Source organism: Psammomys obesus, unplaced genomic scaffold, assembly GCF_907164565.1.
Source record: "Psammomys obesus unplaced genomic scaffold, mPsaObe1.curated_primary_1811, whole genome shotgun sequence".
Classification (NCBI taxonomy): domain Eukaryota; kingdom Metazoa; phylum Chordata; class Mammalia; order Rodentia; family Muridae; genus Psammomys; species Psammomys obesus.
In genome coordinates, this window is record NW_026596095.1 from 17,945,717 (window position 1) to 17,970,783 (window position 25,067).

The 25,067-nt window shown below is 41.7% G+C and overlaps 1 protein-coding gene across 1 annotated transcript in view; it reads left to right on the top strand.

Annotated features, from left to right (window-relative positions):
* Col25a1 (collagen type XXV alpha 1 chain) overlaps positions 1 to 25,067 on the top strand; it is a 410,134-nt gene that overhangs the window by 246,089 nt on the left and 138,978 nt on the right. The window contains exons 6-7 of the mRNA XM_055628339.1: positions 12,348 to 12,374; positions 12,514 to 12,540. Coding sequence (XP_055484314.1) covers positions 12,348 to 12,374; positions 12,514 to 12,540 — 54 coding nt within the window. The remainder of the gene's footprint in view (positions 1 to 12,347; positions 12,375 to 12,513; positions 12,541 to 25,067) is intronic.

The following is a 25,067-nucleotide window of genomic DNA, read 5'->3' on the forward strand; positions in this document are numbered from 1 at the left end:
TGTGTGTGTGTGTGTGTGTGTGTGTGTGTGTGTGTGTGTGTGTGTGTTGGGGGTGGCAGCATTGACATGGTTCCAGGAGTGACCTGCCTGTGTTTTCCTCATGTGAGACATGAGGGGAAACCAACAACAAAACAGGGCTCATTTCATTTTCTTGAAACTGTGCAAGGTTGTTTACTGCTTCTGAGTTCAGACTGAAATCTCACAGGATCCTCAGAAACAGCCACTGCAAATATGTTGGACACAGAGGTGTGAATGTTTGATTGTGACCAAGTTTGTGAAATGCTCATTTTGGCCCTAATAAGGTTGAACTTCAGTTTCGTGGAACCTGTTAACAGGCCTGTTGGATGTTTGTCACGTACTGAGTCCACAGGTGGTAATTATTATCCCTTTCATAGGAACTGAAGCTCTGTGATGTTAACTGACTTGCCAGCGGTCATGTGCTAGTAGTGTATGTAAAGGCCTCCAAAGTCAGCGTGATTTTCCAATGCTTCTCCTGCCACCAGGGGTCCTGTTAGCTGAGTGAGACACAAGCCCTGACCCCAGCAGCGTCAGTCAGCTGTCATGAAAGAAGCCCACAGGCTTCAGGAGTTAGAAATTAAAGAGCATTTCCGAAGGAGAGTTGGATAAACTTAGGAAGGCAGAAGTGCTCGCAGGCATGCGGGATGGGACTTTTCCATAAGAAAAAGAATTCTCTTTCAGCAACTCCAGATTATACGTTTAACTTTCCCCAGTCAGCTTCACAGCTCAGGCTGCCAGGTCGGGCTTCCGGGTGCTACAGCTGTAGCACTTCGCAGCAAAGTAATGACGACGATTCCGGAGACAGTGACGTCTGCAAAGGTGCCAAGATTCAGACAGGGGGTCATTCAGAGACCAGTTGGTGTTCAAGCATGGATTGGGGAGGATCCTTAGGGGAAACTGAGGCAAGGGAGGCAGGTTAGAAAGAGAAATAACAGCAGGCTAGAAAGAACGTGTCTTAAGAGTTCACGTTTCTTTTGGTAGAGATTTGAAGGGTTTTTTAAAAAGGACTTTTTAGCCATGTCATGGCATATACCTGTAGCTACAGTGTTTGGGAAGTTAAAGCAGGAGGATCACAAGTTACAGGTGAGAGCAAGCTGCACATTGTCTCCAAAGAGACAAAAATTTAAATATAATTGCATGAAGAGCTTTTCAGATAGTCTCAGAAGTATAGGGAGCATCCTTAAAGTCACCACCCAGATTTAGAAATATCAATGGCTAATCTTGTTTAATGAATCCCTTCCTTTTATTTTATTGTTATGGTTTTGTGCCAGGACTTGAACCCAGGACCCCTAACATGTTAAATACATGATATACTGTTATTTTTACTAGTTTGACTTAAACTTAAATCCATACCATGTCATTTCATCTGCCTGGGCTGAAATGTGAGTCTGTGGTAGGGCATTTAAAATCATGACCATCATTTCATTAACATTTCTAACAAAATCAATGCCCATAGCAAATTCAGATTTTCTCAGTTATTATAAACTTTTCTGCACTTGGGACTTAATTATTGTTGTTATTCAGTGTTTAGTGTCTCTTATTCTCTTGTACTTTGCCGTGTCCTTTTCTTTTCCCCATGGCATCACTTGTTCTAGAATGTTTGTGCTATATATAGAACATCTCACATTTTGAGTTGGTCTAATTACTGCCTGTGATGTTATTTAACTCATTATCTGACCTTCTGCAGCAGAGCTGGTTCTGTTTTTAGGAGAGCCTATTTTAAAGGGCTATATGGTCCCTACCTCACACCAAGAAGCACAAGATCTTTGATCGGTTGGTGGTCCATACGATTTGGCCTGATGCTCAGTAGACTTTTGCCTGATGTCTTTTGCTATTTCTAAGGGTTGTTTCCCAGAGTTTGCCATCGTGGGATGGAAAACAGGCCCCTGAAATGTTTTGAGCTAAGGATGATATAAGCTGAAGAATGTATTTAGCTCACTGTGTTGCCCAGGGTAGCCCCAAATTTCTAAGCTCTACTAATCTTTCTGTCTTATCCTCCCAAGTAGTTGAGATTATCAATGTAAACCAGCGTACCCACGTAGAAAATTTAATTTGATGAGAGTATGTAGGGTAGAGTGAGTTAAGGTCATAAGAAGCTTGTGTAATAGACTATTCTGGTTATCCAAGAACAGGTACCAGCAACTAACACAGGGAGATAGGGCAGACTCAAGAGAAGTTATACAAGTGAAATCTGTAGGCCTGAGCCCTGGGTTAAATCTACTGAGCCAGATAGAAACACAGAGTTTTCGGCTTACAGCTGTAGTGGTGTGCTTAGCAAAAATAGGAAAGTGGGGAATCACGATGGTCTCATAACAGCAGACACTGAGAAATTTAGTTGGAGAAAGTGGAACCTGAGCCCAGGATGGTCTGCGTTGGCTCAAACATCTGGTGAGCAGTTGAAGATACAGGATTGCAGCTTGGAAAAAAAGAAGCTGAGGACGGAAGGCAGGTAGTGGCTGGAGCATTGAGGGTATATTTGATATCCAGTGAAGGGAGCATAGTGAGAAGAAAAGGTTTAAGAACAAATTTTGGTGATGTGAACACTGATGAGTTTTGTCAACCCTTCCTCCCCAGGGCTTCAGTTTATTTAGCTTAGTTTAGCCCAGGATATCTCCCTCCCAGGACTCAGTGGCTTCCCTTCTGTGGCTCAGCTTTCTTCTTTTATTGGAAGGAAATGCCCTCCCAGCAAGGAACAACATGTGCTTTAACTCCTCCTATGCCTTTATTTTTCCTGGAGCCAGACTGTAAAAACATGACTTCTTGCTACCTTTCCTTTTTCCTTAAATCTAATTTCCTGCCTTTGTGTGACTAATCTGTTCTTTAGGGGAAGCTAATGGAAACAGTAAGGAAGAAAACAAGACATGAACAGGAGCCGATGGTGGGCAAAGGCAACGTGTCCTCCCCTTGGCTTCAGGAAAGGGCAAATTTGTACTCTTGAAGATGGTGGAGGAGAATACGGGGGGATGGAAATGGTCCTACTGCTAGAAGTGGCAAGTGAAGAAAAGGATGAATAGGCCTGGGCAAGGGAGGAAGAAAGCACATTGGTAGGTGTATGTCTTACAGTCAGTCCCTGGAGAGAAGAGTGATGAGAATGAAGAATCTAAATACGAAGCTCTGGGAGTCGACACTCAGATGAAAAGCTCTGTGGTCATGTTGGCCATCAGCCAGCGAGAGGGAGATCCTACTTACATTGGAAGTCAATCAAAGCTCATGGCCAAGACCTGAGAGTCAGTCTCCCAACCCCACCTGACAGTTGTTGTTTTTTTTTTTTAAATTATTTTTAGTTTTTTGGGTTTTGTTTTTCATTCTTCTGACTATCTCCTTGACCTTCATACTTGGGTTGTGCTCAGTTGCATTTCATAAAATCTATATTGCTTTAGATGATATGACAAATGGAGCAAAAAAAAAAAAAAAGTCAAATGGTCTTCAAACAAGGCCTAAATCACTTGAACAAAAATGATGTTTGGATAGAATATTAGGAAACATGCTGAAATAGGTGGCTGTAAATTAAACCCAGGGCTTAGAGGGAAAATATACTATACAAAATCGAGATTTAAACACACACACACAGAGAGAGAGAGAGAGAGAGAGAGAGACAGAGGAGGAGTTCAGAGAGGGGGTTTGAGAAAGGAAGGGTTTGGAGAGAGAGAGATTGAGAACAAAGGGTGGGCAAATGAGTAAGGTACAATGATATATGTGTATTTATGTGAAATGCTGTGTAAGGAAACCTGTCATTTTGCATCCTAACTAAAAACAAAAGAGATGACTGTATCTAAACCCATTCGAATTTGTATTCTGAAACCATTTTGAGTCCTACTGCACACAGTGAGAGTATCATAGGAGAGCTTATGCTGGGTGTGAAATAGTGGGGTCCCCTGTGGCAGTTTGAGGGAGATTGTACTTTCTTTCCACAAATCGGTATTTGGAATTTCAAATCTCTTACCACGGAGTTCATTTAATTGGACCTTTGAAAAATAATACAAAGGTGAGGAAGAGCCACATTGAAAGCCAGAGGCATTTGCACAGCCTTTTAGTGTTATAGAAGCACAGGACCAGCGTTGGAGAAGGGGCCTCTCCTGTTTCATGAATGAGGACAGTAATGTCCACATATAGGGTAAGAAAAGCAAGCAGAGAAAATGGCCCCTGGTTCCACTGTCTCACCGGCCCCTGACTCCATTGAGCCATGCCAGTCTTTCTTCTGTAACGTTTGAATTTTTCCAAAATTTCCCTGAGTGTTAGAGCCCATTAATTACTTCCTTACGGCAGCTGCTTATGATTTAAGAGTGATCGTGGGCATACACAGTCTGTTGTTTGGGACCCAAACAGACATCATAAAAGACCTTGTACTTACAGTCTCACCACAGAAAAATGCCCAGGAAATAACGGCTGTAAAAATTAGTTTTCAACCAACTAGGGCTGGTTTTGATATTTTGAAAGTTGGGTGATGGCCACCCCTTTCTGCTTGGTTTTAATCTTCAACATAACTTGAAAGGTGTAAAGTCTAAAGCTGTAAATCCGCTTATTGCCATAACTCCCATCCCAGGCTTTGTGGAGTTGGATATTGCCATATAACCACAGCTCTCCTGCCAGGGAATTGGCTTCTCCCTTCCTTTATTCTTCCATGTTGCTGCTTTGAACCCCAAGAATTTTATTGTATTTTCTCTCTCTCTCACACACACCCATTTCAGTTTAGCAAGAATTGTGTACCTAATCTGTGCTGAGATTGGCTAGGCGGCTCTAGGGCCTGAAGTTCAGTTTTGATTTATTTATTAAGGGAACGAGGCTACAAGTTTGGTTTGGTTTGGATTGGCAACAGCTCTCAAAGGTAAATGATCCTCAGTCTGCTTCATCTTCAAACGTCCCCACAGCCCACAAAGGGTATTTCCCATTGTTCATTTTACCTTTAGGCAGTTCTGTATGCTTGCCTTCTTTAGTCCTCAAGTATAGGAAAAACCAATTTCCCTTTTTGTTTCTCATCAAACATAACATTAAAGTGTGTTGTTAGTGATCATTAACACTGGAAGGCCATGCATTTGTATGTTGCTTTGCATTAGTCAAAGAGGGGCCGTTATTCACCCCCAATAAATAGATGAGAAAAGTAGTTCAGCAAGACTAATTAGTCTGGCCAAGATTCCCTGTGTGCTTCAGTCAGAGTTCCTGTCTAGCTCTGTGACTTCAGAGCTGGCGTTCCTGATGACCAAGATACTTTTATTTTACATTGTTTATTTAAGATGTAGGAACCTATATGCAGTAGAGGCAGGGAATTGTAATGAAAACAAAGTCTACCCAGAAGTCAGCATTCAAGATGGGTGACATTTTAGCAATGGCAGTATAGCGTGGCCATGTGCTGAAGATCATAGAGCGGTCACTGTACAGAGAGCATCACCATGACCACTACTATGGATTCTTGTGTGGACCTTTCAAATAGTGGTGATAGCAGACGATCTCTCCTCAACAGTCCTCTCTCCTCTACTCTCTCTTTGCTTCCCTCTCCTTCTCTGTCTTCTCTGCTACCCAAACCCTTCTTTACTCCTCTCCTCTGCCTTTCCTCTCCTCCTCTCTTCCTTTTTCCCTTTCTTCTTTCTTTGCACCCCTTCCACACTCCCATTTTCAATTAGGCCAGCTGAAGCAGTCAATACTCTAGATTTCAATTGCAACCCTAAATCCACATTTAAACTCTACATGATTCACTTGGCTTTGTCACAACTCCTCCCATGGGCTGAACCAGCTTAGGCTGATGCTCTTCTACAAATTCACTGATCTTCAAGCTTTCAGATAAGCAGGACTTCTCGGTAGGCATCAGCCAGTGGCACCTCACATCCAGTCAGTTCTCCACTCTTGTTGATTCAATTTCAGAAATGCTTCCCAAATCTAGAACTTTGCTTGCAGCCTTAATGCTTCACCGTATTTCAGAGCTTCTCGCCACTTACCAGGACCAAGACAACAACTCTCCACGAACTGCTAACATCCCACACTCTGTGAGTCCTGCAGAGCAGACACACTCCATCTTCTTACCACACTGAAGGTGATGACAGGATCTGGCCCAGACACCAGAGTGTGGCTAACCACCCTTCTGCGATTCCTCCTTTCTGCTAGTGCCCATCTCCACGCCCAACTCCACATCTGTTCTTCCCCCGATGAACTCCGTCTTTCTGTGATAGCAGAGTGTCCTCTCACCCTTACACATGTTCTCCCCGTCTGTCTGAACCCATTCGCACGCCTTGCCTCCCCCTTCATCTCTGGCCAGCATCGAAGAGCAAATTGCAATGCTGCCTTTCAGCTCCGGTTCTCCCGCCTCCTCTGTTCTCTTAGCCCTGCAACTCAAGATCTATTCCGCTGATCATAGTTACACTGTCATGGCCCTCCTCCAGATGCAGAGAGCACTGACAGCCATAGATGCTCAGAGCGTCTGTTCATTCTCCTAACTCTACAGTAACAAAAATATTAATCAGAAAGCACCATGCTAGCTTGCAAGACTGTGCAGGGGTCCCCAGCACCCCTTCCTGTGGTGACTGGATGCCTGGGAGTCCAGGACCATGCTTCCTTCCCCTCCAACAGAATGGATTTATTTTTCATGAATATTTGACCATTCCCCTTTCAAAGTAAAGTTTACAGTTCATATGAATAAAGAGCTCTGTGGGGACACTCGGCACCCATGACAGACTTGTCTCTCTTTCAGCCTTGTTTCATGCACCATAATGTAAATTGACATGTCATCAGATATTTTCTGAAGATCTTCCGCTTGGCTTCTCTTTGCTTTCAGTTTGGTTTTTATGGAAATAGACAATAAGAAGCACTAAAACTTCAGCTATTTTCACAGAAATAGACTTGGGGTTACTAAAATCAGTAATAAGCCAAGACTCACATCAAGGAGACAGAGCAAACAGAAAGGTAGTGACTCTGAAGATCGCTTTTAAGCTATTTGTGCAGGGACTAGTTTGCCATGCCATTAACTTTTATCAATACTTTAGTAATAAGTCAGTTACATTCTAAAAATGCTCCAGAGCAACAATTCTCAACCTGTGGGTCTCAACCCCTTTGAGAGTCACCTATCAGACATCCTGTATATCAGATATTTGCATTACAATTCATAACAGCAGCACAGTTACAACTATGAAGTAGCACCAAAATAATTTTATGGTTGGAGGTCACCATAATATGATGAACTGCATTAAAGGGTCTTAGCATTTAGGAAGGTTGAGAACCACTGTTCTAAAGAATATTCCCACCTGCCTGTAATGTTAGACACAAACTTTATTAGCATCTTTCAGTGTTTATGTAACTAAGGCTGATTATACAAAAAATATTTAGAAACAATAGTTCTAATAATTCTTACTTCTTTATAAAAGTAAGCCTTATGCAACATTCCATACTGGTGACAAACACACCCTCAAAAGCCTTACACAAAGCTGTGGCCCACAGCTAATCCCGCACATTTTTCTTCCACTGACTTCAGCTTTCTTTTAGCAATAAAGGTGACTTTTGATTAGTTACAAATAACCATCGATACAGTACTAAATATTTGTTTGCTAAAGGTAGTATAGTTGCAGCAGCAAAATGATACTTACAAATACTCTCAAGCTAGTGTTTGAAGAGATAGCTCCACGGTTAAACTCATTGGCTGCTCTCGCGGAGGACCCACGTACAGCACCCACATCTGCCATTGGTTGGAATTGCTGCTCATCTTTTAGTTACCACCAATGGTGCTAGTCAACATGTGTGGATTTGACATTGGCCCTTGGACTTCAGAAGACTGATTTCTTTTCCTCGTTGTAAAGGGTTTTCAATTATGTCATAAACCCGAACAAAGCCCCTTTAGATCCCAGCCTCTGAGATCTCACTAGAAACCCACACAGAGTTGGAAAGAGGGGAACCTTTGAGAAGCAATGGAAGAGGCTGGGGAAGGGTCCACAGTAAGAGCTGACTTGAAGGTCCCTGGGTTTTCTAGGAGTCATTCTAACTTAACTTTAGGAAAGTGCTTCACTTTAGAAATACATGATTTAGCTTTGTTAGAGATAAGTATTACATTTTTCCAAGTTGGTCTTTTGTACCATATCTTTAGCCATGGGTTAGAACAATGATAAACTTTAAATAGACATTCAGCAAATATATAAATATCGAAATAAAGCTTCTTAATTCACTACTTCAATCAGAACTGGACTCTCCACTGCTTTGCTTGAACTTTTTATAGTAAGTTCCTCTCATTTCTCTTTCCCTAGGCTCCCCTGTGCTCTATGAAAAATAATACCAAACCTTTACAACATTACTATCTGTATTTTTTAAAGGGCACATTAAATATTTACTGAAAACATTAAAATATAATTCTCTCAGCTTCCTCTAATTACTGACAAAATTATAAAGGATTTCATGAAGATGATTGTATTGTCTTAGCCCTAGTTCCTGCTACCTGCTCTCCTTTTTAAAAATTTATTACAATTTATTCACTTTGTATCCCCTCTGTAGCCCCCCTCTCTGGTCCCCTCCTAATCTCACCCCTCCTTCCTCTTCCCCTCTATGCTTCTCCCCTAATCCACTGATAGAAGAGGTCCTCCTTCCCTTCCCACTGACCCTAGCCTATTAGGCCTCATCAGGACTGTCTGTATTGTCTTTCTCTGTGGCCTGGTAAGGCTGCTTTCCCCTCAGAGGTGATCAAAGGGCCAGCCACTGATTTTGTGTCAGAGACAGCCCTTGCTCCCCTTACTAGGCAAACCACTTGGAGACTGAGCTGCCATGGGCTACATCTGAGCAAGGGTTCTAGGTTACCTCTATGCATGGTCCTTGATTGGTATATCAGTTTCAGAAAAGACCCCTGGGCCCAGATTTTTGGTTCTGTTGCTCTCCTTGTGGAGCTCCTGTCCCCTCCAGGTCTTTCATCTCCCCCTTCTATCTTTGGGCACTCTGCCCCAAAGTTTGGTTATGAATCTCAGGATCTGCTTCTATACCCTGCTGGATAGAGTCTTTCAGAGGCCCTCCTGTCCTGTTCCCTGTTTTCTCCCTCTTCTGATGTCTACCCTATTTGCCTTTCTGACTGAGGATTGATCACCTTACCTAGGGTCCTGCTTACTTAGCTTCTTTAAATGTACAAATTTTAATATGTCTATCCTGTATTGTATGTCTACTATCCACTTATAAGTGAGTATGTACCACGTGACTCTTTCTACTTCTGGGATACCTCACCTAGGATGATCTTTTTGGAGAGGATGTGGAGAAAGCAGAACCCTCCTCCATTGCTGGTGGGAATGTAAACTTGTACAAGCACTTTGGAAATCAATCTGGCACTTTCTCAGAAGATTAGGAATAGCGCTACCTCAAGATCCATCTATACCACTCCTAAGCATATATCCAAAAGATACTCAAGTATACAACAAGGACATTTGTTCAACCATGTTCATAGCAGCTTTCTTCATAATAGCCAGAATCTGGAAACAATCCAGCTGTCCCTCAACTGAGGAATGGATACAGAAATTATGGTACATTTACACAATGGAATACTACTCAGCAATTAAAACAAGGAAATCATGAAATTTGCAGGCAAATGCTCTCCTTTCCCTCTCCTCCCTGCCATTTAAAACCCACAACTTTAGGGCTAGTGTCTATGACAGTGATATGCAACCAGAGCCATTTCAAAAGTTGCATGTTGAGGGCAGACACCAGACACACACGGGTTATTCTGAGAATCAAGTTCCGTGTCTGTGCTACATGGTCTTGGTATTTGAAGTCATGCCGAATGAATTAAAATCCTGGACAGCTCATTTCCAAGAGGCCTCACACTGAAAAGATCTGAGTTTCATTTTTTGGCATCTCTAAAAGGATTATCATTATGCTTCACTGCATTTGGGGGAAGATTAAATGTAACAACAACTCACAGTTCCTTGCTGATGAGAAAATATGCAAAATGGGAGACACGGTGCTGTTATTGCTTTTGGGATAACTTCACAGGTCTTACTGAAAAGGCATGCTACCTAAACAACAAAGACAGCCACACGGTATATAATATCAGCTCCGGTGAACTGGGATGCTAATATGAAACAGACAATGATAAAGCTGTTGCTTTAGAGTAAACACAAGACTGTCTCTGTGATATGGGACTGCTAGAGATTTCTGAAGTGGAACACAAGGGTAACTGTGAAGAGAAGGGGATTCAGTGGCATTCCTCTGTAGCTGACCCTTAGCAGAAAGTGACATTTTTGTCAGGGCAGAGGTTCTGTGCTCTGCCTGCTGTGACATAGTGCCCTTCTGATAGTCTCTTGCCTTACTTCCTGCCTGGCCTTGTCCTTATGTCCTGGTCCACTATAAATGGAGATTGAGGAGATAATTATGAGACATTCCAATACCTTGGGCTGTGCTGAACCACAAAATATGACTTTGTTATGAAGAATTAGAATAGACAGCATAATTGATGCCTCTAGAAATAGTTTTTCTTAGTAGAAGAATAGACAGGCTCAAAACAATGAGAAATTCCTACAAGGAAACGTTATGTACACATGTGGTCCCCTGATTTATGAGAAAGGTAACAGAGTACCACAGTGGGGAAAAGATGCCATTTTCAGTTAACAGTGTTCAGTTAACTTGATAACCACCTGGGGACAAAAAAAAATCCTGACTTTCGCCTCCCATAAAACGGTTCTCAATGAATTCACACTCAAATATGAAAGACGCAATAATACGCCTTTTCACTTCTGGAATAAACAGAAGGATCTCTTTCTGATATAGAATAGTTAAAGATATCTTAATTTGACTACAGCCATAACAATAAGGACAAAATGTTATATTGATTTTTATTAAAATTAACAATATGTGTTCATTGACAATGCCTCAATAGGGGCTGTGGACATAGCTCAGTAGTAAAGCATTTGTATAGATTCTCAAGGCCCTGAGTTCAAGCCTCAGCACCACCACCACCACCAAAAAAAAAAAAAAGCAACACCAAAGAACACCTCAACAGAATATAAAAGCAGAACATAGAATGGAAAAATATATTTCTAATAAATAAAGCAAAAAATTCCCGCCTTCAGAATACGTAAAGATTTCTATATATGTAGAGATGTGGCATATATAATAAATTCTAAAAGATCAGTAGGATGATTTAGTGAAACAAAGGCAAAAGCTGATAATTCTTTATGAAAAGAATGTAAAACATTGAATAGGCATGTTTAAAGGACATTCAGTTTTTCACTAGGTAACTATAAAATTAAAAAAGTTAAATTACTGTACCCTACAAGAGCAAGTAAGATTTAAAAAAAGAGAGAGAGAGAAAATATCAAGCATTAGAGATGATGTGGAAATACTGAAGCTGAGCTTACAAACTATAGGTGCCATATTGGAAAACCACTCGGGAGTATCTGTTGAAGTGAAAACGAATGATCTCTCTTACCTTACTTAGACACACACCCAGAAGAAATGCAGATGATGTTTCATCAAAACACTTACAGTAAGGTGTTCATGGTAGCAGTTTACAAAAGCCAAGTCTCTAGGAATTCCTGGAATCAAGTATCTGTCAACAGCAGGATGAGCAAATAAGTCATATACAGAGTTTTATGAACTAGGAAGAACAAGTCTGAAGTTACACACACATAAACTTCACAAGTATTGAACAAACATGCTAGATGTATGCTGTAAGGTTTGTTCTAGGTAAAGAACAGGATTGGCTGCCATGTCCTCCTCTGTGGCCTAGCAAGGCTGTTTCTCCCTTGGAGTGGGGGGAGGTAAAGGAACCAGTCATTGAGTTCATGTCAGAAATAGTTCCTGTTCCCCTTACTAGGGAAACCCACTTGGATACTGAGCTACCATGGGCTACATCCCCTAGCAGTGGACTTGGAAAGGGTCAGGGAGGAGATGAGGGAGGGAGGGGGTGAGGGCTGGAATACAAAGTTAATAACCTATGATTAATATAAAAATAAAGATTAATAAAAAAAAGAACAGAGGCAGGCAAATTCTACAGTCAGAAACAGAAGAGTGGCTATTGGTGTCGGCTGTTGACAAGCGCAGGTCACAGCAGGAACTCCTGGCCTTGCTAGCAGTGTGTTGCTTCACTAGCTCTGGTATATTGTTGGTGACAATCTCTCTAGCACATCTGATGGATATGATATACATGTATGAATATATATAAATATATACGCATACATGTATACATGTATATTTGTACACGCATACACCTACTAGTATCTTACTCTAATTATATTAGTTATAATTTAGAAAACAAAGTTCTTTGAGAAACCTGTGGACAGCTATGGCTACCTACATTTCACATAAGTCTTTCAGTTGACCTGGTAGATTTATCCAGGATCTTTTTTTAAAGCTAATATTTTCTTTCTTCTCTTGTTTTTCAGGGACCCCCGGGTCCAAAAGGTGATAAGGTAAGAAAATTCATTAATAAAATTAATTAAGTTACTGGAAATCCGTATTGGCACATCTGTGGTGTGTGTTTGGACCTTTTTAATAAGCGTCACATATGGACTGTAGATAAAGCTCTCATCTTACTTTGTTCTTCTACAGGGAGAACAAGGTGACCAGGGGCCTCGGGTAAGTCACGCACTTTTTTGTCCTGCGTGGGAGATGATTTTCCAGATCAAAATGTACTGAGTATCATCACCACTTGTGCTGCATGATTTAGTAATAGCTGACAAAATTGACAAACCACCCATAAGCAAAAAATAGCTTACTAACAAATATGTGTATCTTGTGCATTTTTGTAGCTTCATGATTCTGAATAGAACGTTCTTCAACTAATGAACCTACTGAAGCTACCCAACAGCCACCTTTCCAGTGACTGTTGGGTTCTTTAGATGTGTGCACGTTGTTTTGTTTTGCTCCACGCGATGTTCTGTGGAATTTGGCATTTCCCTCCGATAAAACTTCACGTGCTATTGCATAAGTATGTTCGAGGATAGATAAAAATATTAATGCATCTCACATCTTTGCTCTGCCTCGTAAGTTTCAATAACGTTTGTTTGGATTTCTCGGTTTTTTTTTTCCAGATTTGTAAGGCAGATAAAAGGTGTAACACAATTTAGCACTGTGGGAGGAGGGCCGTTTCTTCTCTGCTCAGATATGGCCCCTTCGACCATCATAACCAATGGCGAATGCTTTGTTGTTGCCTTGGTAGTGCCAAGTCCTCTGCTTCGCATCTGTGCCTCATTACTCAAATGTTCAGACATACTGTTCCAATGATGTAGTGGCTCTGTTCAGACATACCTCTCAATTTTCTCATGTCACTACGCACAAAAGCGAGTATTTTGTTGAAGAGAGTTTTTTTTTTTTTTTTTTTTTTTTTTTTTTTTTTACAGTGGAAACACACATTTAAAATGTTCAGGTTGAAAGCAGAAACTATGGAGGTCTTTCTGCAAGATATACTGCATTTGGTTAATTCATAAATTATTTAATTTATGAATACCACAGAAAGGTTTTTTTTTTTATTTTTCAAAATGCATAGCTGATGCAGATGGGAAAGTTTTGTGCCGTCTTTGTACCTCATGCTCTTTAAAGCCAGCTAGAGGCTGTACTTGGATTTGCTTCCTATTCCTCAGCTACTTCGGGTTGAAATAATGGTGCCTCAGAGCAGGCAGGCTTCTCATCACGGTTACCCTAGTTGATGACTGCCTCCCAGCTAGAAGCTCATCAGTAGTCCAGGAGACCAAGACTGTCCTGGGTGGGAATGGAATGGAACTTGCAGCATTAGATGATGAGATGAGAACCTTGATGTATGGGTAGTGATGTTTCCCATGGCGTTGTCTCCCTGCGTTGAGTGTCTTTCTACACCCAGTATCCCGGTCCCTCAGCTTGGCCTCTCCAGGTAAGAGGGAAGGTCCCCTTTCTAAGAAGCATTCTTTTGGCAGAAGAAGCGCGGGGGCGGTTCACAGCCTTGCTGTCATCGGTTAGTACTCAGTCTTCGTTCCCAGAAAGGTGTGTTGGCTTTCATCGTTGCTAAAAGTGATGATTGATTAGAAAGCTAGGCCAAATTTCCAAGGTGAAACCTGACACCATCTGAAATCCACGTGGTCTCCCGTTGCATTACAAAGTAAGACTTGGACCAGGAGCAGAGAAAGTTTGGCCAAAGTTCATGAACTATTTCGACAAACCCGATAGCCTTCCTTTCAGACAGATTTCAGCCAGTTTTCACACTCACTAGGGCCAGGTTTCACACAATTTGGGGACCACTTAGTGTTTTGGGTGGAAAGTGGCAAGAACTGGTCTTGTTTTCTCTTGGATTCTACTTTTTATTGAATGAGTTTTGATGGAATTCCTTGTGCATGGTGATTGCAAAGACACTGGGAACCTGTGCTTACTTCATCTCCTCTCAGGGACCTACCCTAAAATCAAAACAGGTCATATATACGAAGAATTCTAGGATTGTGTAATCATTCCTTTCTAGTCAGACAATATTAGCTTACTAATCAAGAAATTTTTCATATAAAAAGGAGCAAAGGGAGAGACCATACTTTGAGAGAAAAGTAAGTTAAAATTGAAGAAGTAATTGAAGAATTAAAATTGAAGAAGTGATTCAATTGTAATGAAAATCAATTGCCATGTCTTCAGTGTAGGCATAGTATTCCAGCTAATATTTATTGAAGTCTCAGTATTTGCTTATTTACTTACTTACTTATTTTACAGTATGTTGGGCTCAAATTCATGATGATTATTATTTTGTTTAAATAATATGGTTCTCTGTATTTGAATGCTCTGCCCATTTCATTTTATCACAGATTTAGAATCCTATCTTGTTCCAGTTGTTTTAAATGAATCATTTAGTTGCATAATTTCCACTCTGACCCTTCCCTATGTTCTTTACATAATAGTATCAACTGTGTTTTCTCAATAAGAGGTCCCCTCCTTGCTTTGTTTCTCCAAATATCAGATCAGTACAGCAAGCCACAATATGTGAATCAAAGCAGGAAAAAAAATGGTGGAGTAGAAGCTAAGTATGTAGAACCGGTTTTGAAGTCCTGAACATACATCATACATAAATTACCCACTGCCATATTCAAAGCTTACTGTGAGGAGGACTATAGATGGGTCCACTTCTTCTCCCTCTCAGCCTCCCTGTGCCAAATTCAGGCTACTTCTACCTCATGTAGTCTTCCAATTCATCTTGTTTCCACTCTCAACCTTGATCCAGTTTCTGCCAAGCAGCAAGAGCTATCATTTTCCTTTGTAAATTAGATCAAGTTACTCTCGGTTTAAGGCTTTTGTGTGAAATACTCACTGCTGTGCTTGGCCCCTTTGGACCTTCAAGGTTAGCCTCTGCTACCTCACCCCTCACAGCTGTCTGCCCAGCACCTTCCAACCACAGCTTTCCCAGTGTTTCCAGACCTCCACACCTCCTCCAGGCATAGTTCAATGACATTTTTTGTTTTTAATTATTAATTTATTCATTTTACATCTTGATCAAATCCTCCTCCCTTATCTCCTCTCGCCCCCCACCCTTCCTCCCTCTTTCTGCCTCCTCCATAACCAACTGAGTGAGGACTATCATGTCTCTTTAGAACTGCCTGCATCCTCTTCCCCTGTGGCCTGGCAAGGCCACCTCACCTGGGGGAATTGGTCACAGAGCAGACACACAGTTTGTGTCAGAGAGAGTCCCTGCTCCCCATACTAGGTGACCCACATGGAGACTGAGCTGCCTATCAGCTATATTTGAGCAGGGGGCCTGGGTCCTCTTCATGCATGGTCCTTAGGTGGTACATCAGTCTTTGCTCTGTTGGTCTCCTTGTGGAACTCCTGTTCTCTCTGCATCCTTCAGTCCCCTCTACTCTTCCATAAAACTTCTGGTACTCTGCCCAAAGTTTGGCTGTGTGTCTCAGCTTTTGCTTTGATCCTCTACTGGGTGGAGTTTTTCAGAGGACATCTATGGAAGGCTCCCATCCTGTTCCCTTTCTCCAAACATGTCTGGTGTCTATTCTGTTTGTCCTTCTGAATGAGAATTAAGTACCCTCCCTAGAGTACTCCTTGCTGTTTAGCTTCATTAGGTCTGTGGATTGTAGTATAGTTATCCTGTATTATATACCTGAAATCAGCTTATAAGTGAGTATATACCATGTTTGTTTCTGATCTGGGTTGCCTCACTCAGGATGATCTTTTCCCGTTCCATCCATTTGACTGCAAATTTCATGACCTCATTGCTTTTAATAGCTGAATAGTATTCCATTGTGTAGATGTACCACAGTTTCTTTATTCACTCTTCAGTTGAAGGACATTTGTGTTGTTTCCAGTTTCTGGCTATTATGAAGCTCAGTAACATTTGTAATCGCTCTTTCTTTGAGTTTCTTGTCCTTGGCTCTTATCATTAACTGAGGTCCCATCTCAAATACCACCACCAGAGGAAAACTTCCCTCAGTACCCATTCAGAGCTTGAGATGATCCTGGGTTTTTTGATTTACTTACTTGCTTCACACCTATAAATTTTTCTCCCCATAGAATATAAGAAGGAAGACTTGATCGATCATAGGCTAGTAAGGTAAATTTCTGCTGGTTTTTGTATGAACTGTCCTATCACTGCCACCCTCAAGATGCATGTGCTCTTAGGGGTCTCACTAAGAATGCTGTGCCACTGGGCAGCCTTGGCTACACAGCATGTTCAAGACCAGCCTAGGATACATGAGAAACTGCCCCAAACACTAAACACTGGTTGAGGTAATTTGAGGTCTGGCTCGGTAAGTGGCTTCTCTCTTGGAAGGCAGATATGCTCACCGCCATACCACCAATGCAGATGTAGCTTCTCTTTTGAAAACATGCAAAAAGCAAAATATTACACCCTCCAGGAAGTAAAATACTATAGAAGTTATTCACGTGGAAAATAAAATGATTTGTTTAAAGAACAGCAACATTTCATGTGCGGAAAGTATGCTGAAGACCGAAATGCATCCGACTGATTTTTTTTTTTTTTAATCAAAGTTCCATTATGGGGCATATTGAATGTTTAACATGCCTGGCAATGTGAAGCCACTGAAGGTTCGTGAGCTCCCCAGTTGATGTGTATTATCACTTGAGTGTTGGGTGGTAGTACCAAATGTTCTTTATAAATGTCTGATGGATAGCAGGGTGGAATTGAAAGAAACTGAAAACTGAGAGCGCACACAGACAGGAAAATTCTGTCAGTCATCCAAGACAAGGCTAGAAGAATCTCAGCTCTAGGGATGCCTGTCCTTGATGTGGGGGTCAGCAGAAGTTGTGAGATTCTCACCTTGGAATATTGGGGGTAGCTGGAGAGAGAGGACCACTCGTCCTACAAAGGTTAGAAGTTCCGCAGTGAGTAGGGCTGGACAGCTGAAGGGAAGACCCAAAAGGATGCACCAAGCCAAGGCAGACAGCTCCCCATTTCCCATGGGATCCAGAGAATATCATTTATTTTTCTCATATAGAGACATAACAGTTTATGGTGTAATTCCATACTGTTGCTGTGAAGGTCTCTTGTGAATCTTTTTCCTTTCTCATATGTTTGCAAGAACACCCATTCAAGTCTCTCTACCACCTCTGTTTCTGTATTAGAACAAGCAATAAAGCCCCATCAAGAAAACAAAATTTCTCCCATAAAATTCCTAGATTTTTTTGCTTGTATCTCATTGCTCAGGCTCTGTCACATAGTTATCCTGAGGTTGGGAGAAACAATGAGAGGGTATCATGATACAATTATATAAGTGTTTGGCAAAATGCCAAGCAAAAACCTAGGCCTCTGAAAGGAAAAGCAGGGATGGCACTAGTTGAAGAAAAATTGATGAGAGAGAGAGAGCTTAATGCAGAGGGCCAGGGATAGATTCAAGCTGTATTGGGTTTGTGTCCAGAGACAAGTACCAGGGACCTTGGATATAATGTGACCAGGTTAATGCATGTTTTTAATTGTCATTTATGTTTTGAAATTATAATATAATTGCATCATTTTTCCTTCCCTTCTTTTCCCTCCCTCCAAATTCTCCCATATATTTCTTTCTTGTTTAGTTTTTTTTCCAAATTCATGATCTCTTTTTTCATTAGTCGTTCACAAACACACACACACACACACACACACACACACACACACACACAGTGCTAAGTACAGTAAGTACAGGTTTTTATGTTTCAAAAGCAGTCTGGAATTGAACTAAAAGACAGGATTATGAAACGTGAGCACAGGTATTAGAGCTGCCTGAATAGAGGAGCTGAACATTCTCATTTGATACTTAGTAAATTTAAGTGTAGGGTAAACTTTAGTTACGTTGAATTTGTGACCTTGGTGAGAAAGTGCACTGGAGTAGTGCAGTGAAGAGAGCCTGAGACTAGGCTTGTGGGGGAGGGGGGGGAGCTATGTCTGCAGAGGACAACTAGACCACTGAGCCATCCAGGGTAGAGAGTGAGAGCATGGGGTCAGAAAATTGTGAAAAAATATAAAGGGGAGATGTGCCTCGGGTGGGGCCTTTAGAAGCACCCCTGTTGAAGGGATGGGGTGAGAATGAGCACCAGAGCTTTCAGAGGGACCGCCAGGACACTGCAGTGTGCAGACACCCACCAAAGGCCGAGCTGTATTAAAATGGTAAAGGGGCAGAGGGGAGGCCAACACTGTATTCTTAATGAGAAGAAACCACAGGGCAGCGGCTGTGAAAAGCTTCCGGAGTTGCTGTTTTGAATTCGTGGACATAAAGGGAATGCTTTTCGTTAAGCATTGGAAGGCAGATTCCAAGAGCTTAGTGTAAACGGGAGGAAAACGGGCTGTTTTGGAATCCTGTTGATGGCGTATGATTTAAAGGTGGGCTATTTGGCATTGGCTTTGTCTCAGGATACTTTGAACCAAATCCAAGCTTACGATGTTAGGTATAATAGAACAACCATCGATGTCAGCTGGCTTTATCCTGTAAGCATGGAGCTCACACGGGCTCCTCACCCACAAGGAGATACCCTAACAGGTGCTGTCTGTCTTCAGCTTCCCCTTTGCAATTAGGGCTCTAGGCTGCTGCGACGAGTTGGAAGTTCATCGTATTGTCGGTTTGGCTGCCACTGGCTGAATTTTTCCTCATTCCTTCGCACAGCTCTGTTGCACCAAGTGGGGTGACCGTGGCTTTGCTGTCTTGGATGGCCAGCTGTAAGGGAGCTCTGCGGAGCAGAATGGCATGGAAGTTGAACTAGGAATAGTACCACAGTGGCAAGCACAATAACGATGATTGATTACCTCACCTTAGCATTGCTGAGGCATATTTATTTTCAACTCATCTGGATTTAAAATTACTTAGGCTACATGCTAGTGGTGTCAACGAAAGTGTTCCCATAGAAGGAAGACTCACCCTAAATGTGGATGGCCCTGTCCCATGGGCTGGGAGCCCAGACTGAATAAGAAGGGGCGAGGGAGGAGAAGGCCAGATAAATACCAGTGTTCACCTCCATGCATCCTGACTGTGTCCGCAATGAGGCCAGCCACCTCACATTCCCGCTGCTCTGCCGTGATGAACCATGATGAGCTGGCCCCCCTCAACTGAGAGTCCTTCCTGCCCCGAGTTTTTTCTCATTCAGGTATTTGGTTGTAGCGATACAAAAAGTGACTCATACGTTACTTTGTAACTCAGACATTAAGTTGTAAACGTCATCTCTAAGCTTTAGCCAGTTCAGTGAAATGACTAATTAGAGAAGAAAACCAGGAGGGATGGGGGATGTGGTTAAACCACTGCCCACTCAGGTGAGAGCCAAGTTGGACAAATCAGATCTTAACGTGAAGCACTCTCCCTTTCGCTGGCTGTGATACGGATTATTAAGATAATGCCTGGGAAATCTGTAAGAAGCCCTTGTCATGGGCTGAAGCATCATGACCCTGTTGACATCATCCAAACGGTGGTAGCGTGTTTCAAAGAGGTCCACACCTCTAGTCTGTGCTGCGCTGAGTGAGCAGACACCTCATCCACACACAGGCGTCCTAAAATCAAATAGCAATCCTATGACTAGACACTTGTATTATTCTCATTTTACAGACAGAGAAAAAAGCAAGACATAGAAAACAAATATTTTGTCCAAGGTCAGTGGCAGAACCAGGGTGTGAATTCAGGTACCTACAGGTTGTAGTCTTTATAGGTTCTCTCCCACGAGAAGCCGTCTCTGAGTGAATGGCAACATTGTTAAGATGACCATTGGGTGGTTTTGTTTTTCTGTTTTTCTGGTGGGTACAGTTAAGCAGGTAACTGAAATTTCCTGTTCTTTCACACAAATCTACCAAAAGGCAATGCTTAGACCCAAACCCAAATGAACATATCTGCTCTTTCTCTGTGCCATTCTGCCTCCCACCCACACCCCACCCCAGCTGTGAGACTCCTTTTAAAGTGTGAAGGCCCACAGAGTCTATGAATTAGATGCCAAAGCCAGAACACAAGCACAGATAAATGGTTGTTTTCTCTTTGCAGTCATGACAGACACAATATGTGCCCTGTCACCCTCCACTCCCCATTAAAAAAAAACAAACAAACAAAAACCTAAGTAAATAAAAATGTATCAGGGTAATAGAGTGAGTTTCTGGAACCTTTATGGCACATATATGGGAATCTCTTTGAATGTAGTGTAAAGAAGCAGGGCAACATAACCCATCTTCCACAAAAAAAGGAGCATTACACTCATCTTCCTGTTACCTTCTCCCCTCTCCTTGGTGGCATGCATGCAACCCACAGCCTCACACAAGCTAGGGGTACTCTTCCACGAGGTTGCAGCCTGGCCCTTCAGTCACCTTCGGGCGGTGCCATCCTTACGTTTGACTTACAGCTTCGATGTGAAATGTGGGTACCAAGTTACGGTTTGCACCAGCAGGATTTCTTCTCCTTTAGGATACCCAGGTGAGAGGAGACTGCTCTATTCCTTTCCGGAAGGTGTTCATGTTCTATGAACTAACCCGGTGATTCTGCTAAACATCGAAGGGTGTTTTCTGACCAGCTAGGAGATTCCAAGTCTCTCTAGGCTTACCTCCTCATCACCTGTACCCACTGCTGCTGCCACTATTTCTTTTCATCAGCAAAGCGTACTTTCTCCCCTCTCTATTTCTGAGGGCATGCACCACAGCAACAGGTATTACAGTACCCAAGGCTCTTGTGATAACCATACACATTTCTTTTTTCTTTATCAGTGACTTAAATACATATACCTTAAAAACTAGGCAAAAAGCTGTTTCAATATTTGAGTCTTTTAAATTAAGAGAGCGTATTTGTCTGGAAAAGTAACAGCTTCATTAATCAAAGTTAGGCAATAAAATTAACAAATAGCATGCAATTATCTTTTGACTATATATTAATCTAGTCAGCTGGCTACCATCAGCTTGCCAAGTAACACAGAGCCCCGATAAATGAGAGATTTAGAGGTTATTGGCCTCAACATGCACAGCCAACAGCTGCTTTTAAATGAGTCTTAAGCTTTCAAAATTTCAATAAGCCACCCAGGAACTCGGCTTAAGTATTTTCATAAAATCCATCTCTCATCCTGAGATAGTCAGGGTAAATTTTCATCACAGCTGGACCTAGGCAAAACTGATAGCATCTTTAAAAAATCTTCAGAAAGACAGATTAAGCTCTAAAAAAGGAAAGCATTTAGGAGTTTATTTTATTATCTTAACCTATATTGACTTGAGTGATTAAACAGATTCTTTCATTCTGCTAAAACATTTAGGCTTGGATATTAAGTTGATTTCTTATTTATTTAACCCTTGCCTTTCTATACAGCCTTAATGAATACACTACTTATTTGGTTCCACGAATATCACCCATGCAAGAGAATGAATATAACATAACAGAAAGAAATAAATTGGGAGAAAATTATTTTAATGCCCTCCAGATTTAGTAGAGGTTGGCATAGAAACCACAAGCCCGTTATCATTTTAAAATTGTTTAAATGTTTTCTAATCAGAGGTATTTAAGTGTTTTGTGCCTTACATTAGACCTCTAAGAGTGGTATCATGAATTAAGCTCAGGAATGGTCGTCATTTTGTCCTAATATAGACACATTTTAAAAAAAATATTATTTCTGCAAGTAATAGAGTTCATTGTATAGATGGGATAGCCCTGGGAATTCAGTGTTGTAAATTATACTGTAAGGTTATTGGATGAATTACTAAACTCATCAAATAAGGAAAAAATAGTAGGTATTAGGAAAAACTTAAGAGAAGTGACTTTTACCTATTCTATATCAGTTTAAATCCTGTACCCTGGAGGCCATGGAGTGGATCAGTGGGTAAGAATACTTGCATACAAGCAAGAGCCCATGAGCTTGAAACCCCAGTACCGTGTAAAAGCAAGCATGACTCTGCATGCGTGCGTGCGTGTGTGTGTGTGTGTGTGTGTGTGTGTGTGTGTGTTTGTGTGTAATCCCAGCACAAGGGATGAAGACAGGCAGATTCCAAGATCTCTTTGGCCTCCAGACCTAGCTGAAATCATGAGCTTCAGGGTTAGTGAGAGACTGTCTCAAACAGTAAAAGGGGGAACATGGTAGAGGAAGACCTCCAACATCCTCCTCTAGGCTCTACATGTACACTCATAGGCACATACACACCCAAAACACAGGTGTGTACATATACACACAAACTTAGTCTTGTCTTTTCAATGTAATAGATCTATGTGAGTATTTCTATCCCTATAAAATACATGAAGTCATTCTCTCAAGCAAATTTTGTTTAAAATGTTTTGAAGGCAGAGAATAACATTTCACAAAATCCCCTCATTAGCAAAAGAGCCCAGCACTGGGCTGTGAGGCCCTCAGCAGAAATTCTGCTAACGAGGGATAGACAATGAAACTAAAATCAACCCCAGCTTGTCCTCTGGCAGAGGCCTCTGAATGCTGCTGACGGGTACCTGAAGTAGCCACTGAATTTTCTTTGAGCCCTTTAAGAGCAGTGGCCTCCCTGTTATGGTGGGATTCATTGTCCAAACTGTCCTCGCACTGTTTGTATCAGTCACAGGGTTCTCGCTCTTACATCTTATGTCAAACCATCTGATGGTTTCACTGATCACAGTACCTCACGTTCTTCTTAAGACAGACTATGGGGAAAGCTTTTAGATGAAAGAGCACAAATATGTGTAGTTAATTATTATCCCCGTTAGGTTTCATTAGCTGGAATTCTTACAATTGCCACTTCATGTGAAATACATACTAAATCATTTAAGGACTTCCCCGATAAGGAGTGTTTATTGATCGTCTCTTAACCACACAACTCTCCAGAAGATTTTATTAAGCAACTTAATTTTCAGGCGAATTCAAATGTCAGAGTCTTAGCTTCATTAACTCATACAAATTGGAGTTAATGACTACATTCATGTCAACACTTATGTCACACTGCCGACAAACAAAGAATGTAATAAAAAGTGGAAGAAAAAGTACATTTGTAGTTGGTGGGTTTTAATATTAGAAAGTAACTGTTAGTAAAAATATTAAATTTGTTTTGGAAATGGACAATATATGAAATTCAAATTGTAACTGGTAATACTTGTGACTAATGATCATCTTGCAGATAGAAAATGCAGCAGTTTATTCTAAGCAAGAAGGAGGACCCAGGGTAAGATGATCAATCCTCACTTAGAAAGACAAATGGGATGGATAGTGGAAGTAGGAGAAAACAAGTAACAGGACGGGAGCCTACCGCAGAGGGCTTCTGAAAGACTCTACCTAGCAGTGTATCAAAGTGGATACTGAGACTCATAACCAAACCTTGGGCAGAGTGCAAGGAATCATATGAAAGAAGGAGGAGTTAGTATGACCTGGAGGGGACAGGAACTCCACAAGGACCAAATATATCTGGGCACAGGGTCTTTTCTGAGACTGATTCTCCAACCAAGAACCCTGTATGGCTATAACCTAGAACCCCTGCTCAGACGTAGCCCATGGCAGCTCAGTCTCCAAGTGAGTACCCTAGTAAGGGTATTACATGAACTCAGTGGCTGGCTCTTTGACCTCCCATGCCCCTAGGGAGGCCACAGAGGAGGACATTGCAGCCAGTCCTGATGAGACCTGATAGGCTAGGGTCAGATGGAAGGGGAGGAGGACCTCCCCTATCAGTAGACTTAGAGAGGGGCAGGGAGGAGAAGAGGGAGGGAAGATGGGATTGGGAGGGAATGAGGGAGGGAGCTACAGCTGGGATACAAAGTGAATAAACTGTAATTAATATAAAAAATAAAAATTTAATTAAAAATAAAATAAAATCTAGATGCTTCCTAATATCCAGCTAAATGTTATTGAATTAATCTTTAAAAGAAAAATGTGAGGATGTGAGTTATTCTTAAAATAAAAATACTGAGATAGATATCAATTCATGTAAAAAAAGAGAATGTAGCAGTTTATTCTAATATGATTACTACCTCTCTCTCCCCATTAAACCCTAGTGCAGAATCCTATCACAACTGGAAATCTTGGAAGCAAACTACCCAAATAGAAGTCAAGAAAGTATGAAACGGAAACCCTAGTTTCTGTTTACAGAAGAGGCTTGGAGGGTGGCTTGTGTTCTGGATTCTTCCTTTCGGGCTGGGTCAAATGATGGCTTTATGCACTGACAGATGCTGTTTTGGGGAGGGCCGGTGGTTCCTGTAGGTCTGGCTGAGACAGGTCTCTGGAAAGTCATTTAGTGCCAGACAGCCGCATCCTTTCATAAGCATACCCGCACTAATGTGTCCAGCAGCCCTGTAAGCAGACACAGTCCGTAAATCACAACTGGCAAACAAGACTGGCTTTGTAGGGAAGGATGTCAGCTTCAAATGCAGTCGTGCGGGAACTAGATGGAGAGAGCAAGTCTCTTCATCTCTTAGAAGGCAACTTTACCCTGCTGCCTGTATGCTGGTACTGGGGAAACCCTCACCCCAACGGGGTTAATTGTGGTGGGGTTTTTTTTATTAACACAAATGGTACTAATTAAACATTACAAACAGTAAGTGTTGTTGCTACCATCATGATACTGTCATTTCCATCACCCTGGGAGGCAGGCTCCCAGGCATTTTTCTCATTCTTTATGGACTTATGGCTATGGCCTGATTCTGTTGATAATAGTCAGGCATGAAAGGGTGAAGTCAGAACCCTCAAAACTGAAGCAGGATGTGATAGCACTGGTCTGTACACCACAAGAGGAAGGCTGAGGGAAG